General features: G+C 41.2%; 1 protein-coding gene across 1 annotated transcript in view; it reads left to right on the top strand.

Annotated features, from left to right (window-relative positions):
• Positions 1-16,998, top strand: part of sec23a (Sec23 homolog A, coat complex II component) — a 29,756-nt gene that overhangs the window by 8,438 nt on the left and 4,320 nt on the right. The window contains exons 8-16 of the mRNA XM_077539353.1: positions 132-290; positions 369-484; positions 1,778-1,901; positions 1,984-2,064; positions 5,932-6,021; positions 6,382-6,488; positions 6,946-7,099; positions 7,613-7,690; positions 7,755-7,916. Coding sequence (XP_077395479.1) covers positions 132-290; positions 369-484; positions 1,778-1,901; positions 1,984-2,064; positions 5,932-6,021; positions 6,382-6,488; positions 6,946-7,099; positions 7,613-7,690; positions 7,755-7,916 — 1,071 coding nt within the window. The remainder of the gene's footprint in view (positions 1-131; positions 291-368; positions 485-1,777; positions 1,902-1,983; positions 2,065-5,931; positions 6,022-6,381; positions 6,489-6,945; positions 7,100-7,612; positions 7,691-7,754; positions 7,917-16,998) is intronic.

Genomic DNA, 16,998 nt, shown 5'->3' with positions numbered 1-16,998 from the left:
AGATGACTAAATTATGATGACTAAAACTGTAATTAACTTTAGTCAAAAGACTATAACTAAAACTAAATTTAAAATTTCTTGTCAAAATTAACACTGAACCGTAGTTGACGTGTATTTTTATGTTGCATTAGTGCACCTTCCCCAACACGGGCGCGCGCATCATGACCTTCATCGGCGGTCCGGCCACGCAGGGTCCCGGCATGGTTGTGGGGGACGAGCTCAAGGCCCCCATCAGGTCCTGGCACGACATCGAAAAGGACAACGCCAAGTTCATGAAGAAGGCGGCCAAGGTGAGTGAGAACGCGGGCTGGTTAGCGTTTAGCGTTAGCATCCTCCCACCACTCAGCTGACCTTCTCGTGCGCATTAGCATTACGAGTCGCTGGCTAGCCGGGCGTCTGCGAGCGGCCACGTGATGGACATTTACGCCTGCGCGCTGGACCAGACCGGACTCCTGGAGATGAAGTGCTGTGCCAACAACACGGGGTAAGCACACACATATACGCACACACACAAACACAGGTGTATTTTTGGAATAAAGGCTTTTGCCCCACACTGCTCTTGAAACCTGGAGCAAGTTTGTTAGCCCTTTGCGTTAACTCACTCACTCCCAGCAGCCATTTTCACTGAAGCAACCCCCTTCGCTCTTGGCTGTTTTGCTGGATTTTGACTGATTTTTCAAGGCCCACACAATATTGTGTTCTATTGCTGTAAAAATATGGAACCTACCAAAAGAAAGATTAGAGTGTCTTCTTTCTTTCTGTCTCTTTTTTTTTGGGGGGGTATATTTGTATCTATTTCCGTTTTGCAGCAATTAGCATTAGAATATAAGCTAAGTTTCATCATTATTCACATTCCTGGTGTCAAAAAGAGCGTGTTGCAACATGGCCCTGGCTGGTGTTAATTACAGACTATCTGGCGATTCCATCCGTATCACGATTGGTCATGATTTGATTTGATACCAATGAATCCCGATATGAATCTGTAAGTCGATTATTTCAATTTTTTTCTTCTCAAGCTCAAATTTAGAAAATACTAATCAGGAAACTTGGACGTGTACACTGTAAGATTTGCATGGTAATGTATTTATCTGAAACTTCAACACTGTATTTAATAGGGGTGTGCCAAAAAATCGATTCATTAAAGAATCGAGATTCTCATTTATTAATTGAATCGAATTGATATTAATATCCAAAAATCGGTTTTATTTAAATTAGAAATGAAGAAGAAGGGGAAAAGGCAGTTGTAGTCATCATCAGTCGACAAAAAGTAGAAAATTTACTATTTAAATGTATTAATTGTACATGAAAAAATAATGAAGTTATCAAATTAATTTTGGACAAAATATCAACTTTTCACTGCTGAAAATTGTTCAATGAGTCAAGTATCCTTTTAAAACATCGATTCGGCCGCATATTGAATCGATCTTAGCACCCCTAGCGATTTCTAAAACTGCTGCCACCTGCTGGCCGTTTTTTTAATAACTACCATTTATTTAAGCCACCTCTTCATGTTGGAAGCTCTATCAAAGCCTTCTGAATGCTCTTGCATAAAAAACAAACAAAAACATGTAAACACGTTTTTGGGAGTGAAGGACGAAGTTTGGGTTTGAACGAGTTAATCGGTACTAAGTTAGGTCTTCAAACTATTCATATAGACAGTTTTGTAGATGTTTAAAACTGTCAATTATTCATAATTGGCAGCATTTGCAGCAGCGCTTGGACCCCTTTTTACTGTCTTGCCACGTCTACTTTGACCATTTGGTGTGTGTGCGCGCAGAGGTTACATGGTGATGGCTGACTCGTTCAACACGTCGTTGTTCAAGCAAACCTTCCAGAGAGTTTTCGCCAAAGACGTCCAAGGCTCCTTCAAGATGGCCTTCGCCGCCACGCTGGAAGTCAAGGTCTGAAAAACGGCGCGTTTAAAGCGGTCCATGTTGCCGTAAAGAGAGAAATGAAATCCACCCTGCGCTTTTTTCCTTTCAGACATCCAGGGAGGTGAAAGTGTCCGGAGCCATCGGACCCTGCGTGTCCCTCAACGCCAAAGGACCCTGCGTCTCTGAAAATGTACGCTGACGTTCATTTGAATCATTTGTCAGGAGGATTTCTTTCTTTCTTTCTTTCTTTCTTTCTTTCTTTCTTTCTTTCTTCTTCGAGCTGTGTCACTCGTTCAAAGCGCGTCCACACTGACGTGCACGGCTTCCACTAACAACATGGATGCAGACGGATGCGTTCATAAGCATTACAAGTCATTTATTGATTAAATTCACTCCTTAAATACATGTACAATGTTGAGAGGCATTCAAAATGTCAATACAAATTGTTATTCATCCAGTGCAAGGTTATTTTAGTGAACTAAAACTAGCGGAAAAACTTAAAACAAAAATTCAAAAAACAGTTTTGTTAATGAAATAAAAACAAAAATGCTTTGTCAGAAACAAAAACTCACTGAAAACTACATTTTATGTTGACAAAACTATAATTATAGCAAAAAAGACCCTTATTTTCGTCTTTGGTAATTAATTTAATGTATGAGCCTTTGGGGATGATTTGAAATGTGATTTTTAGTATTTATTTTGATAAGAACTGGGATAATGATGTTTGAAAGTGTGTCGCACAGTAGTGATGTCATCGAGCAGCAGCCAATAGAAAAGCACCTACAGTAGGGCTGGGTTCAAAATATTGATATGTCGATATCATATCGATACGCCTTTTCATATCCCAATATCGATACATAAAACCATGTATCGATATATCGATTAACCCCCTCCCCACCCCCACAACACATCCAACACACACACACACAACGTTCCCGAGCCCGCGCCACTTACAAGAAAGCCAGTATCGATTGTCTCCCCACCCGCCCACTCCCCTCAACCACCACTGGAACATTTGCATAAAACTGTCACAACAATCTGCAACTAGTCCAGACTGTACTGCCCCAAGCCGGCTGGGATAGGCTCCAGCACCCCTGCGACCCTTGTGAGGAAAAGTGGTTAAGAAAATGGATGGATGGATGTCACAATGTGAATGTCATGAGTGTCAGTTTTTTTGTCACTTCATTTACACAGCCTGAACTGTTGTTGTAATTGGTTTAAATTAATATTTATTGTGTTTATAAGGCCATGTTATATAAAACAGATTATTAGTGTAACTGCAATGGATTCAATTCTTAATGGAAATATTCATATTTTTACTAATGCATTAAATTAGAAGCAAGAAGTTTCTACTATTTGCAGCATTGGTACTTTAGACTGTCTAAATTAGGTGCTGCATGAATTCCTCAACTGAATCGAAAATCGTTGTGAATCGAATCGAATCGATTTTGGAAATCTGAATCAATACCCAGCCCTAACCTACAGATGATGTTGCTCCCTCCCGCTGTTTTTTAAATGTTGCGCACAAGTAATACACATTAAAACAAAAAACAAAAACAAAAACAAAAAAACTAAAACTAATACAGAAACTAAAATTAAGCATTTATTGAAGAAATAAAGCTAATAAAAACAAACAGAACTGCCCTGAAAACTAATTAAAACTAACTAAATTTAAAAGACAAAACCCAAAATGAAACTAGAGCTGCGAGCAGCTATAAAGGGCCCTCGCAGCCCGGGCCACGTTGGGTACTTGCACGTTGGGGTACTTGCACATTGGGGTACTGGCACATTGGAAGCAGAATTTCTTTGAAAATGGCATATATAACTGAATGTTGTCATAGAGATAGCTTCAGGCCTTGACTATAAACATACATGTCAAGTTTGGGATTTTTTGGAGCATGTACCCGAGAGTTATTAAGCATATCATTTTTCATTGCGAAACACAAATTTTGATGCCCCGCCCTCATCATATAGTATTTAGAAAAGTCAAGATTTTTCCCCCTGTCATTGGCTCAGGTCTTGACATAGCCCAGGTCAAGTCTGAAGTCAGTCGGATGAAACGTGTAGGAGAAGTGGGCAAAAGTATGCCCCCTGTAGATGTGCTAAAATCGTAAAAAATGGGACATTCAAAAATTCGTAGCTCACTTCCTGTTCATTTTAGCATATGGGTCCAAGAGACTTTTTTTTTGTAGGTCTTGGGCTCCCTCATACACCTAAAAATTTTCGTAGATCTTGCTTAAACGTACAACCGGGGCTACTTCATTAAAATTTTCTGGGGGCGCTATTGAGTCATTTTTGTAAAAATAGCACAATCCAGGATAAAATATCGCTCATTTTGCCAGGCCAGATGTGTGTGCCAAGTTTCATGCGTTTCTATGCCGGTTTAGGCCCTCAAAATTGGTGTTGTTTTCTTGGCGAACAGCGCTTAGCCACGCCCACAGCGATTCGCGAAAACTCACAAACTTCGTGTTGTGACATCATGAAGACCGAAACCCTCATCTGAGCAAATATGAGGTAGGTGCAGTTAATGTGGTTGGAGAAAAACATTGAAGAAAAATCGTAAGAAAAAAAATTGCCAGAAGGTGGCGCTATCAGTAAGATGAAATATAAGTTCGTAGATGTCTTAGGGGCTGGACTCTCATCAAATGTGTGAAATTTTGAGAAGATAGGATTACCTGGGTCAAGTAAAAGCAGCTTTTATTGCCACGAAAAATTACCAGACTTTGCGGCACCGTAGCGGCCACGCCCTTTGGCGAAAAGTTACAATATTAGGTGTGGGGCATGATCAACATCTTAAGGCTTGTCTGACCAATTTTCAACTGGATCCCTTCAAAGAGCTTGGCACAGTAGCTAAAAACGTAAAGTATGACATTTATTGTCACCACTAGGTGGCGCTATATATATAACAGAATTGTATCATATAGATGTTTTCAGGCCGTGACTATTAAGTTGCGTGAGAAGTTTGAGATTTTTTGGAGCTTGTTCATGGGAGTTATTCAGCATTTTGTCTTTCTGGACAAATTAAATTTTAAAATCAATATTTGATGCCCCGCCCCCGTCATATAGTATTCCAAAAAGTCAAGATATTTTGCCCAGTTGTTGTCTTGGGTCTTGAGATGATACATGGCAAGTTTGAAGTCAACTGCAAAGGGGGAAAAAGTATGACCACAGTGAATGTGCCAAAATTGGACATTCAAAAATTCATAGCTCACTTCCTGTACATTTTAGGAAATGGCATTCCACTGACTTTTTTTTGTGCGTCTCGGGGTGCTACACGTGCCTGGCAATTTTCGTAGCTCTCGGTCAAAAGGGCCGGGATTGGTTTTTATTTTTCTACGCTAGGGGGCGCTATAGAGTCGCATTGTTATGGCAACTACATAATATCAAATTTTTCGCCGGGCCCGAAGAGACTGCAAAGTTTGGTGAGTTTTCGTAAATGTTTAGGCCCTCAAAAATGCGATCGTTTACGGAGAAGAAGAAGAAGAAGAATTCTTACAAAAACAAGAGGGACCTCGCAGCGGTCGCTGCTCGGGCCCTAATAAAAACAAACTAAAATGGAAAAATTCCAAATCTATAATAACCCTGATTCAATGTTGTGTCACTATAACACAATTCGCAATAATAAATGTGATCAAAGTGTATGTATTTGTGGGGACTGGAGTCCACGAGTTGCTTCATGGTCCAAATACTGATTGCTCTGAATTTTCAAAAGGAAAAAATATGCTCTTCCTGTCACCAATGTATAACATAGAACACTAATGCCAACCAGTGGCAGAAAATTACCTCAACACAAATCTGTGAACCGTACCTGTAACTTTATACCTTTATGAACTCCTTTCTATAAAGTGACTATCAATGACCGCATTTGTATTTAGTAACCATATTTGTCCACTTTTATGTTGATGAACAAAAGTCTGAAAAATCAGTTGAAATTTGAAAGGTGATTTCATCGTTTTTATGATATATAGTTATATTATAGTTCTTTTGTTGTTGTTTGTCAACATGATGCTTGTCGACATCGCCGCGTTTTCCTGCTATTAACGCCACGTTTGTGCAGGAGATCGGCAGCGGGGGAACGAGCCAGTGGAAGCTGTGCGGTTTGGACCCCAGCACGACACTCGCGCTCTACTTTGAGGTGGTCAACCAGGTACACCACAACAACAACAACAACAACAACATTATTCCTGCCATCACAACACTCAAGTCAGCAGACAATGCAAATAAGTGGATTACAAAAAAAAAAAGCCCACTAGAACAGCTGTAAAGAGTTTGTGCACACTTGTGCAACTACATTCACTCGTACTTGTAAAATATATATATATATTTTTTTGTGTTGTACAGATTATAAGAAACATTAATGCCACGGTGGAAAAAGTTTTAAAATGTTATCTTGCTTTTACTTCTTATAGCATGCAAAAAGTATCATTTGAACTGGGGTGTGTAGACTTTTTTTTTCCCAGCCATTGTGAAAGCAATTTTATTTATTTTTTTTGGTTTGTGCCGTTAGCACAATGCGCCCATCCCTCAAGGCGGCCGTGGAGCTCTGCAGTTCGTCACGCAGTACCAGCACGCGTCAGGACAGCGACGCATACGCGTCACCACCATCGCCAGGAAGTAAGACCGGCACGCACACACGCATTGCGCGGGAAGTAGCTCCTTACCTGCCGTGCTGACAAAATGTGACCCGCTCCGGCAAAAGGGTCCGCATGTCGGCAGGCTCAATCTAGAGATATGGGCGATATTAGACAGTTGGACATTTTTTGTCAGTTTTGACATTTCTCCACAAATAGCCTCCCTTGAGGTCTCTAGTTTCATTTCCAAGCAGCATAAAAGTCAAAATTGTAATAGAAGATTTTATATCCAGCATCGGTTCTTGGCATTAGCATAAAAAAAATAAAAAATCTAAATATATTCAATATAAGGATGCAAGGTGGACAAATCGAACCCAGAGATTTAAGTGAGATTAAAAAAATAAATAAAAAATATAAACGAGGAGGACGCCACATACTTTTTGGTAGCTTGTTAAAAGTCGCGTGTGATGATGTGACTAACGTACGCGTATGCGGGGCAGCTGGGCGGACGCGCAGACTCAGATCCAGAGCATCGCCGCGTCCTTCGATCAAGAGGCGGCGGCCATCTTGATGGCCCGGCTGGCGGTTTACCGCGCCGAGACGGAGGAGGGGCCCGACGTCCTCAGGTGGTTGGACAGGCAGCTCATCCGATTGGTGAGTGCGTGTGTGCTTGTACATAATACATAGTGAGGACCAAAATACGTCTTTATCCAACAGAATGAGGACATTTTTGTGAAGTGAGGACATTTTGGCCAGTCCTCACTTTGCAAGACCTCTTTTTGAAGGTCAAGACTTGGTTTTAGAGTTTAGGTTTGAATTGGGTTATGGTTGGGGTTAGGGTAAGGGTTAGGTTTAGGCAATCATTTTTGATGGTTGCGGTTAGGGTAAGGCTCTAGGAAATGCATTATGTCAATGGATGTCCTCACAAAGATATATGTACAAGGATGTGTGTGTGTGTGTGTGTGTGTGTGTGTGTGTGTGTGCGCGCGGGATGGATCAGCACATGATTGGTCGCCTTCACTAAAATGCTCATGTTGGCGCCATATTTCTTTATCCTTTTGTTTTTAATTTTTGGTTTGTGATGCCTTGTTTTGGGGCAAAAAGTTTGAAATAGGAAGTTGAAACGTCAAATTTTGCTGTAAGTGACTGTTGTATGTTTCGCCACAGTGTCAGAAGTTTGGCGATTACCACAAAGACGATCCCAACTCCTTCAGGTTCTCCGAGACCTTCTCACTGTACCCTCAGGTGAGACCGGACCGGAGCGGAAGTGGGCGTTCCCGATTCCTGACATATGTGTTTGTGTTTTCAGTTCATGTTCCACCTGAGGCGCTCGCCCTTCCTGCAGGTGTTCAACAACAGTCCGGACGAGAGCTCGTACTACCGTCATCAGTTCAACCGGCACGAGTTGACGCAGGCGCTCATCATGATCCAGCCCGTCCTCTACGCATACTCCTTCCAGGGACCGCCCGAGGTCAGTCTCGTCAAGTGACAAGCACTTGACGCTTGAGAACATTTTATTTCTTTTCATTTGACCTCGTGTTTACAAGCACGTGCACACAAAGACCTCAAGTGGTGCTCAAGCACCTTCCCCTTCGCCCTGGCCGTGAAGACTCTTATTTCATTTGCAGCCCTTTTTTTTCCATTTACAAATATATATATATATTTTTGCAACTTTTTTTTTTTCATTTGCATATATTCTTTGCAATCCTTTGTTCCATTTTGCATATAATTCTTTTGCAACTTTTTTTTTATTTATTTGCATGTAATTTATTTGCAACTTTTTTTTAATTGCATATTTTTGCAACCCTTTTTTCACATTTACATATATTTTTAGGGCCAGCGCAGCGACCGCTGCGAGGTCCCTGTTGTTTTTGTAAAAATTATTATTATTAGGGCCCGAGCAGCGGCGGCACCGGCGGCGGTGCCGCTGCGAGGCCCTATTGTTTTTGTAGGAATTCTTCTTATTAGGGCCCGAGCAGCGACCGCTGCGAGGTCCCTATTGTTCCTGAAGGAATTCTTCTTCTTCTTCTTCTTCTTCTTCTTTTTATGGCCCGAGCAGCAGAGGCAGCGGTGCCGCTGCGAGGCCCTATTGTTTTTCAAGGAATTCTTATTATTCTTTTTCTTTATTATTCTTTTCCGCAAACAATCACATTTTTGAGACACTAAAGCATGGCAAAAACATTTACAATTTAGACAGTTTCCTATTTCACAGTACCCCTACATGCAAGTACCCCGGCGTGCAAGTACCCCAACGTGGCACGGGTTGCGAGGGCCCTTTACAGCTGCTCGCAGCTCTAGTTAGGGCCCGAGCAGCCACCGCTGCGAGGTCCCTCTTGTTTTTGTAAGAATTATTAGGGCCTGAGCAGCGACCGCTGCGAGGTCCCTCTTGTTTTTGTAAGAATTATTATTAGGGCCCGAGCAGCGACCGCTGCGAGGTCCCTATTGTTCCTGAAGGAATTCTTATTAGGGCCCGAGCAGCGGCGGCACCGGCGGCGGTGCCGCTGCGAGGCCCTATTGTTTTTGTAGGAATTCTTCTTATTTATTAGGGCCCGAGCAGCGTCGGCGGCGGTGCCGCTGCGAGGCCCTGTTGTTTTTCAAGGAATTCTTATTATTCTTTTTCTTTATTATTCTTTTCCGCAAACAATCACATTTTTGAGACACTAAACGTGAACGAAAACTCACCAAACTTTACACGCAGATTGGGCCTGGCGAAAAATTTGATATTTTAAAGTCGCCATACATGATAACAGAAAAATGGCTCTGTTGCGCCACCTACATAGGTTTAACGGATCCCTGTCCCGCTACGAAATGTGTACCCTAAAATAGACAGGAAGTGAGGTATGAGTATTTGAATGTCCAATTTTGGCCCATTTTTGCACATTTACAGGGGTCATACTTTTGCCCGCTTCTCCTACACGGTTAACCCGATTGACTTCAAACTTGGGCTGTACCATCTCAACACCTGGGACAACATCATGGTAAAAAATCAAAAGTTTTTGACATACTATATGATGGTGGCGGGGCATCAAATTTACAGTTTCAAAATTCTTACTTAACGAAGCGTTGCCGGTGGTACGTTTAATCTAGAGCTACGAAAATTGGTACACATATGTAACAGACTATGATCTACAAAAAGGCCTGTTGGTGCCATATGCTAAACCTAACAGGAAGTCCGCCAGAGGCGAGGCATCGAATTTTTTGTTTCAAAATTCTAACTTAATGAAGCATTCCCGGCTGTACATTTCACCTAGAGTTACCAAAATTTGAAGACATATGTAACAGCCCTCAAGGTACAAAAAACTCTTTTTGAACCATATGCTAAACCGAACAGGAAGTCCGCCATTTTGATTTACTTTGGAACGTGTTGCCATTTTTTGGGCCATTTCATAGGGGTCTTATTTTAATGAACTCCTCCTACAGAGTTTATCCGATCATCTCCAAACTTGGTGTGATTCATCTTAAGATGTTGAAGATGAAAAGTTATTGAAAGCTTTTTATTTCGTCGCACGCTGTTGCCGTGGCATGCACAGTTTGCAAAGGAAAAAATTCCTTCTTAATGAAGCATTCCCAGTTGTACGAAGCAGCTAGAGCTACGAAAATTTGGAGACAAATGTAACAGCCCACGATGTACAAAAAAAGTCTCTTGGTGCCATGTGCTAAACCCAACAGGAAGTCCCGTAGGGGCTGGGCATCACATTTTGAGCTAAAAAACTCCTCTTTAACGAAGCATTCCCGGTTGTACGTTTCACCTAGCGCTATGATAATTTAGAGGCATACACAAGAGCCCACGATGTACAAAAAAAGTCTCTTGGAACCATCTGCTAAACCAAACAGGAAGTCCGCCATTTTGATTTACGTTGGGATTTGTAGCCATTTTTTGTGGCCTTTTTTAGGGGTCATACTTTAACGAACTCCTCCTACAAAATTTATCCGACTGTCTTCAAACTTAGTGTGCTTCATCTTAAGATGTTTAAGATGCAAAGTTATCGAAAGTGTTTTATTTTGTCGCATGCCGTTGCCATAGCGGTGCATTGTTTGCCAAGTAAAATGCTGCTTTTTTTTTTTTTTTGTCTAAACATGCGAAAACTCATGAAACTTTGCACACACATCAAACTTGCCATAAAAATTTACATTTTAGAGAGTTTTTCTGCAATTTTCAATAAATGGCTCAATAGCGCCATCTCGACATTTTTATGAAGCTTTTGGAAATGTATGATTCAGCTAGATGTGAAAAAATTTGGATACCTATCAGCCTAAGACTTACAAAAAAGTTTCTAAAGCCATATGCTAAACCAAACAGGACGTCTTCCATTTTGATTAACTTTGGTATTTGTTGCCATTTTTGGGGCCTTTTATAGGCATCATATATTCTTTGGCGCGTTTCATCTTAAGATATTTAAGATGAAAAGTTATTGAAATTTTTTATTTTGTCGCACGCCTTTGCTGTAGCGATGCATTGTTTGCAAAGATTTTTTTTTTTATATGATTCAGCTAGATGTGTGAATATTGGGAGGCATACCTATCAGCCGAATACCTAGACAAAGTATTCCATAGCAATGTGAACAAACACAAAAAGCATGGCAAAAACATTTACAATTTAGACGGTTTCTTATGAAACAGTGCCCTAACGTGCCAGTACCCCGACGTGCAAATACCCCAACGTGGCACGGGTTGCGAGGGCCCTTTATAGCGGCTCGCACCTCTAGTTATTCTTCTTCTTTATTCTCCGCAAACGATCGCATTTTTGAGGACCTAAACATTTACGAAAACTCACCAAACTTTGCAATCTCTTCGGGCCCGGCGAAAAATTTGATATTATGTTGTTGTCATAACAACGCAACTCTATAGCGCCCCTAGCGTAGAAAAATAAAAACCAATCCCGGCCCGTTTGACCGAGAGCTACGAAAATTGGCAGGCACGTGTAGCACCCCGAGATGCACAAAAAAGTCAGTGGAAGCCATTTCCTAAAAAGTAAAGTGAGTTATGAATTTTTGAATGTCCAATTTTGACCCATTTTGGCACATTCACTGTGGTCATACTTTTTCCCCCTTTGCAAACAGTTTTAATCCGATTGACTTCAAACTTGGCATGTATCATCTCAAGACCTGAGACAACAACTGGGCAAAATATCTTGACTTTTCGGAACACTATATGACGGGGGCGGGGCATCAAATATTGCCTTTAAAATTTCATTTGTCCAGAAAGACAAAATGCTGAATAACTCCCATGTGCAAGCTCCAAAAAATCTCAAACTTCTCATGCAACTTAATACTCACGGCCTGAAAACATCTATATGATAAAATTCTGTTCTATATGTAGCGCCACCTAGTGGTGACATTAAATGTCATACTTTACGTTTTTAGATACTGTGCCAAGCTCGTTGAAGGGATCCAATTAGAAATTGGTCAGAAAAGTCTGAACATGTTGATCATGCCCCACACCGAATATTGTAACTTTTCGCCAAAGGGCGTGGCCGTTACAGTGCCGCAAAGTCTGAAGATTTTTCGTGACAATAAAAGCTGCATTAACTTGACCCAGATGATCCTATCTTCTCAAAATTTCACACAATTGATGACAGTCCAGCCCTTAACTCATCTACAAACTTATATTTCATCTTACTGATAGCGCCACCTACTGGCAATTTTTTTTCTTAGGATTTTTCTTCAACGTTTTTTTCCAACCACGTTAACTGGACCTACCTCATATTTGCTCAGATGAGGGTTTCCGCCTTCATGATGTCACAACATGAAATTTGTGAGTTTTCGTGAATCGCTGTGGGCGTGGCTAAGCGCTGTTCGCCAAGAAAACAACGCCGGTTTTGAGGGTCTAAACATGCACAGAAACTCATGAAACTTGGCGCACACATCTGGCCTGGCAAAATGAGCAATATTTTATCGTAGAATGTTCTATTTTTTAAAAAATGACTCAATAGCGCCCCCTAGAAATTTTTAACGAAGCAGCCCCGCTTGTACGTTTAAGCAAGATCTTTGGAAATTTTTAGGTGTATGAGGGAGCTACAAAAAAGTCTCTTGAACCCATATGCTAAAATGAACAGGAAGTGAGCTACGAATTTTTGAATGTCCCATATTTTACGATTTTAGCACATTTACAGGGGGCATACTTTTGCCCACTTCTCCGACACGTTTCATCCGACTGAGTTAAGACTTGACCTGGACCATGTCAAGACCTGAGCCAACGACAGGGGGAAAAATCTTGACTTTTCGAAATACTATATGATGAGGGCGGGGCATACAAATTTCTGTTTCGCACTGAAAAAGGATATGCTTAATAACTCCCCGGTACATACTCCAAAAAATCCCAAACTTGACATGTATGTTTATCATCAAGGCCTGAAAGTATCTCATTGACAACATTCAGTTATATATGCAGCGCCACCTAGCCCTTGAGGCATGAAAAAAAAAATACCCCACTTACGGTATTTTTACAAAAATTGTAAAATCATTCTCAGTGTGATAACTAAGTCATTTATGAATATTCTTTTGCTGTCCACCACTCAAAATGTTCACTGGCATCAGACCTATCCAAACATATGTATTTTTTATTTAGTTTTATTTATTTTTGATAGCCTCTATAGACGTTAAAAGCAGTATCATGACTGAAGGATATGCTTAATAACTCCCCGGTGCATGCTCAAAAAAAATCCCATACTTGACATGTATATTTATAGTCAAGGCGTGAAGGTATCTCTATGATAAAATTCAGTTATAAATACAGCGCCACCTAGTCCTTGAGGCATAAAAAAAACAACAACCCCACTTACGGTATTTTGTACAAAATTTGTAAACTCATTGTAAGTGTAATAACTAAGTCAGCAATTCACGAAAACTCACAAACTTCATGTTGTGACATTTATTCACTCAAGGACGCATCTGTTGAGGAAGGACGCATCTGTACTTGCTCCTGCACTCGCTCGTGAATCTAACTACTTGTTGATTTTTGCATTGGGATTTTTAACTACATTGTTGCAGAATGCCTGGCGGAAAAAGAGCTGACGAGAATGAGGAGATAAAATCTTCTCTTAAAAAACTCAGTGGAATGGTTGCCGAATTACTTGAAATGAAGAAGAGCATTGAGCCACTTCTTCAGGAAATACAGCAATTGAAGAAAGAGACACAGGAAAAAGATCGACGCATTGTTGCCTTGGAACAAAAAGTGGATGATTTGGAACAAAATCTTCGTATCAATGATGTGATAGTCACCGGTATCAAGATCAAGCCGCGCCGTGGCCCTTTGAGAGCTGCGGCTAGCACGAGCACGGAAGATTCTGACCAATATTCAGGGAACGAGACTGTGGAACAGCAAGTGACACTTCAACTCAGAGATTTGGGATTAACTGTTGATCCTGCGCACATTCAGATGTGCTTTTCGCTTCCAACTGGAGGGACACGACCACCGGCAGTTCTGATCAGGTTTGTTGACAGAAAGAAAAAGATTGCTCTTTGGAGAGACCGTCACAAGCTTCGTGGGAAACATGTCTACATCAACGAAAACCTCACCAAACGAAATGCTGACATCGCCAAAAAGGCTCGACAAATGAGAAAGAATGGACTTATCGAAAGCACGTGGACAAAAGACTGCCGAATTTTTATTCAAACTAAAGATAACTCTGGTCAACTAAAAACACGAATCGTGAAAGGAGCTGAGGAATTGGCAGCGCTTGAGAGACAACAGTAATTCACAATATCACAACAACAACAACATCACTAATTACCCAAAGCTGGAGTTGTATATGATTATTTGCTGACTTTGCCAAGGCTAACTCTTGTTTATACACCTGCATTGATAACATGTATTGCTGTTCCCGTTTGAATCTAAATATTGTCTGGCTCGAATTCCGTTTGGACATTTGTTCTAACAGTCAAGGCTACATGATAAGGCTGTATTGTGGCTCCAATGAATCTGCTGTCAATACGCAAAATGGGGGTTGGTGGTCTGGTTCCTGGAATGCAGCTGGCGTGGGCCGCTCTGCTGGGTGAGCTAGGCTGGGCAGCGCACAGGAGTCATCAGATCCACAGCATGCTAGCAACCAGTGGTGCTACCTGACCAGAATCGAGTGCTGAAATTGCTTGAAAGCAATGGGCCGAATGCAAGCCGATCTACTCTTCTGGAAAGCACAACATGTGTGAAAGCTGATCCGAGGTCAGCGAAGACCCTACTGGTGAAAGAGAAGAATTGCGCTTGCCTTGGCTGCTCGCCTGGCGGGGTGGGCTTGCTGGTGGCGTCTGGGGACCGACTCACCAGTGCCAAATGACTGGGACTAGCCACAATCTACACACGGACATTCAAGATGAACTGAGCGAGCAGTGTCTGGGATAGTATGGGATGGATAACGATAAAAATTAATGACTATTCTAAATAATGTATATGATTGATGCGTTATAGTAATGGGTCGATGGGGACGGGTCTCGAATAAGCTTCGGCTTCTACCCGTCAGCCCTTCTTTCGGATGTCAATGTTGCAAATGATGTGATGTGATTGATGTAAACTGTAATGTGTCCGAAAGGAAAAAATGAATAAACTAAACTAAATATTCTTTTACTTTTTCCACTACTCAAGATGTTCACTGGTATCAGACCGATCCAAACATATGTACTTTTTTATTTTGTTTTATTTATTTTTGATCGCTTCTATGGACAATAAAAGCAACATCGTGCAATGAGTACGAGCGATGACGGGTATATATACTTTAGCAAAAAATACCAATCAGGTCAACTCATTCCCTAAAAATAAAAAAGGACGCTGATTTTTGCAGATCTTAACAATCACCAAAACCCATTGAGCTTGACACACACATCACACTTGGCAAAAAAAATCCACATGTAAAGGTTTATCATGCCATGTTAAAAGAAATTTTGCTCCTAATGTGCCAGTACCCCAATGTGCGAGTACCCCAACGTGCAAATACCCCAATGTGGCCCGGGCTGCGAGGGCCCTTTATAGCTGCTCGCAGCTCTAGTTCGTCTTCTTCTTCTTTATTCTCCGCAAACGATCGCATTTTTGAGGACCTAAACATTTACGAAAACTCACCGAAATTTGCACACTCTTCGGGCCCGGCGAAACATTTGATATTCTGATGTTGTCATAACAATGTTACTCTATAGTGCCACCTAGCATAAAAAAAATAAAAACCAATCCTGGCACGTTTGACCTAGAGCTACGAAAATTGGCAGGCACTTGTAGCACCTCGGGACGCACAAAAGATCAATTGGGACCATGTAGCGAAAATGTACAGGAAGTGAGCTATGAATTTTTGAATGTCCGATTTTGGCCCATTTTTGCATATTCACTGTGGTCAGACTTTTCCCCCCTTTGCAAACAGTTTTAATCCGATTGACTTCAAACTTGGCATGTATCATCTCAAGACCTGAGACAACAACTGGGCAAAATATCTTGACTTTTCGGAATACTATATGACGGGGGCGGGGCATCAAATATTGCCTTTAAAATTTAATTTGTCCAGAAAGACAAAATGCTTAATAACTCCCATGTACAAGCTCCAAAAAATCTCAAACTTCTCATGCAACTTAACAGTCACGGCCTGAAAACATCTATTTAATAAAATTCAGTTATACATATAGCGCTACCTAGTGGTGACAATAAATGTCATAATTTACGTTTTTAGCTACTGTGCCGAGCTCGTTGAAGGGATCCAGTTGAAAATTGGTCAGAAACGCCTTAACATGTTGATCATGGCCCACACCGAATATTGTAAATTTTCACCAAAGGGCATGGCCTATCCAGTGCCGCAAAGTCTGATAATTTTTCGTGAGAATAAAAGCTGCTTTAACTTGACCCAGATGGTCCAATCTTCTCAAAATTTCACACATTTGATGAGAGTCGAGCCCTTAACACATCTGCGAACTTATATTTCATCTGAGGGCGAGGTCATGGCGCCACCTATTGGCAATTTTGTTTCTTACGATTTTTCTTCAATGTTTTTCTCCAACCACGTTAACTGGACCTAGCTCATATTTGCTCAGATGAGGGTTTCTGCCTTCATGATGTTACAACACAAAGTTTGTGAGTTTTTGCGAATCGCTGTGGGCGTGGCTAAGCGTTGTTCGCCAAGAAAACAACACCAATTTTGAGGGTCTAAACATGCCTCAGAAACTCATGAAACTTGGCACACACATCTGGCCTGGTAAAATGAACAATATTTTATCGTGTATTGTGCTATTTTACATAAATGACTCAATAGCGCTCCCTAGAAATTTTTAACGAAGCAGCCCCGGTTGTATGTTTAAGCAAGATCTTTGGAAATTTTTAGGTGTATGAGGGAGCCCAAGACCTAAAAAACAAAGTCTCTTGGACCCATATGCTAAAATAAACAGGAAGTGAGCTACGAATTTTTGAATGTCCCATTTTTGACGATTTACAGGGGGGGCATACTTTTGCCCACTTCTCCTACACGTTCCATCTAATTTGCTTCCAACTTGACCTGTACCATGTCAAGACCTGAGCCAACGACGGGGGGAAAATCTTGACTTTTCGAAATACGATATGATGAGGGCGGGGCATCAAATTTTGTGTTT

The sequence above is a fragment of the Festucalex cinctus genome, chromosome 12, assembly GCF_051991245.1.
Source record: "Festucalex cinctus isolate MCC-2025b chromosome 12, RoL_Fcin_1.0, whole genome shotgun sequence".
In the NCBI taxonomy this organism is placed as follows: domain Eukaryota; kingdom Metazoa; phylum Chordata; class Actinopteri; order Syngnathiformes; family Syngnathidae; genus Festucalex; species Festucalex cinctus.
The sequence above is the reverse complement of the archived record's forward strand: the minus strand, read 5'-3'. Positions and strand labels throughout refer to the sequence as shown.